This window comes from Neolamprologus brichardi, chromosome 3, assembly GCF_056152115.1.
Source record: "Neolamprologus brichardi isolate AB-2024 chromosome 3, ASM5615211v1, whole genome shotgun sequence".
NCBI lineage: Eukaryota > Metazoa > Chordata > Actinopteri > Cichliformes > Cichlidae > Neolamprologus > Neolamprologus brichardi.
In genome coordinates, this window is record NC_142106.1 from 39,927,541 (window position 1) to 39,929,807 (window position 2,267).

The 2,267-nt window shown below is 41.4% G+C and overlaps 1 protein-coding gene across 1 annotated transcript; it reads left to right on the plus strand.

Annotated features, from left to right (window-relative positions):
• The first annotated feature begins 359 nt into the window (after positions 1 to 359).
• Positions 360 to 2,048, plus strand: LOC148104305 (uncharacterized). Its single transcript, XM_087837625.1, has one exon. It carries the CDS (start codon positions 509 to 511, stop codon positions 2,027 to 2,029), a length of 1,521 nt encoding a protein of 506 aa, XP_087693751.1. The 5' UTR covers positions 360 to 508; the 3' UTR covers positions 2,030 to 2,048.
• Positions 2,049 to 2,267: the final 219 nt, after the last annotated feature.

Below are 2,267 nucleotides of genomic sequence, written 5' to 3' on the forward strand. Positions count from 1 at the left end.
GGAAAATGTACTGTTCCATTTCCATCTCTCTGTGAACCTTTAATTCATCACCCTCTTGTGGCAGCAGCTGGCTACTGTTATTTGCACATATTTATTGTGGTTTTTTATTCCGTTATAATTTAATACAGAACCCTTTAATTAAATTAGTGAGTTGAAGTAATATATGAAATATTAGTGTTAGGTAAGTCCCAGAGTTCAGTTTATTGGACATTAGCTACATTTAGTGAGAAGATATGAGATCCAAATATATGCTTCTGTCAACACATGTTCATTTGATGAAGTTTACTGAGCAAATTTGAATAAATTTGAATCATCACAACAACCAAAATGTTGTCAACACATCATAAGTCATGTGGGGGGGGGGGGATGTCATGTGACAACCTCTTTGGCTTCCAGAATCGTGACATCACACCCATTTAGAATCTTACCACCACTTTGATCCTTTGATCCTAAAACCCTTAAGTAGAGGTGAGAAGCAACAACTTTTAGTTCGTTGTTCGCAGCATTTATGTTCGCAGCATTGAAACGTTCGAGAGAGAAACCTTTCAAAACAATTGGATCCTTTTCAGAGCGACTTTTTACACTTTCCAACATGTCTCTGAAAAAACACACAAGAAAAGAAAAAGTACAGCCCAGCTCTTCTCTTCTGGCTCAAGAAGACAATATTCAAGTTCAGAAGATGTGCTTGGAAGAAATGCATGAGGAAAATCTCATGAACAAGCACAACAAGCAACACCCGGCCCAGGCAGAGAGTTGTTTTAAACAACGAAAGGAGATTATCTTCCTCAGAGAAGAAAATGAGAGAAAGACTGCTGAAGTAGATAAATTGTTCAGCCAGCTTCTTGAAAAGGAAGATATTCAGAAGGAGAAAGAAATGGAACTCCTAGACGTGCGTGGAAGGAACTTTGAGCTCAAAGCAAAACTTGATAAAGCAATAGAAAAGCTCAAAGAAATCCTCCAGCAGAAGAAAAATGAGAAAGACAAGGACAAAAAGGATCGGGAGCTGCAATTAAAGCTTGATGAAGCTCTGCAAAAAAATACAGAAATCCTCCAAGAGAACAAACGACAGGAAATAGAACTCCAAAACTTGGGGATAAAATACAAAGCATTGCTTCAAGAGAGAAAGCAACAACCAATCAAACAGAAAGAAAGCAAGCTTGAAAGCGAGCTGAAAACAAAGCTTGATGAAGCACTGCAAAGAAATGACCAGATTCTTCAAGAAAAAGAACAACTGGAAATAAATCAGAGAGACATGCGGTGCCAACTCCAAAGCATGGAGGAAAAATGCAGAGTCCTGGAAGTAAAACTTCATAAAACTGCAGTGCACAAGCAGAAATATCAAGAGCTGCTTCAAGAGAAAGAACAACAGGACATAAAGCAGAAAGAAGACAAACGTTTACTCCTGGACTTTGAGGGAGAAAACCATAAGCTGCAAGAACTTTACAAGAAAATGAACTACAAAGCAACTGAGATGGAAGGAGAGAAGGAGAAACTGCAAAAACAGTGCTCAGTGATGCAGAGTCAGCTCAATGACATGCTGACAAAAAACACCGAACTCGAGGAACTTTCAAACACCTTGAAGTGCAAAAACACTGAGGTGCAGCTGCTAAAGCAGCAGCTCAAGATAACAAATGAAGACCTGCAGTGCAAACTTCAAGAAACCGAGTGGAAAAGTCAGCAGTTAGAAGACACTCGCAACAAATTACAAGAGCGTTATACAGAGATGCAGGAGGCAAAGGTAATGCAGGAGGAAACATCTAATGAGTTGAAAGAAAGGCTTGAAGACAAACAAGCCGAATTAGAAGAAGTGGAGAAAACATGCAGGAGACTTGAGAAGGAGAATACCGAAACAATCGATCAGCTGAGAACCCTGATCCTAGAGAAAAAGGTTCTCGTGGAAAAGCTCCTGGAAAAGAAGAAGAAACGCTTCCGCTTCTTCTGGAGGAAGGACACTCCTGCTTTTTCTTCTCTTTCTACTTTTTCCACTGCTGATGTCACCTCGTCTTCCTCCACCTCTGTTCCATCGTAATTTTGACCTCCCCTCTCCTGCCCTCTACTTCTCTCCTGACACTTTGACACCTCTCCCTCCCCTAGCTCCCTTGAACTCCTAACACCTGTCCCATCTCCCTCCCCCCCTCTCCCTCTCTTTTCACCCTCACCCCCCAACCAGTCCCGACAGTTGACTGCCCCCTCTAGAGCCTGGTTCTGTCATAGGTTTCTTCTTTAAAGGGAGTTTTTCCTATCCACTGTCGCACCTAGTGCTTGCT

Bases quoted from the DNA above. Each gene is read 5' to 3' on its own strand.
- LOC148104305 (XM_087837625.1), top strand. From the start codon at position 509: ATGTTCGCAGCATTGAAACGTTCGAGAGAGAAACCTTTCAAAACAATT.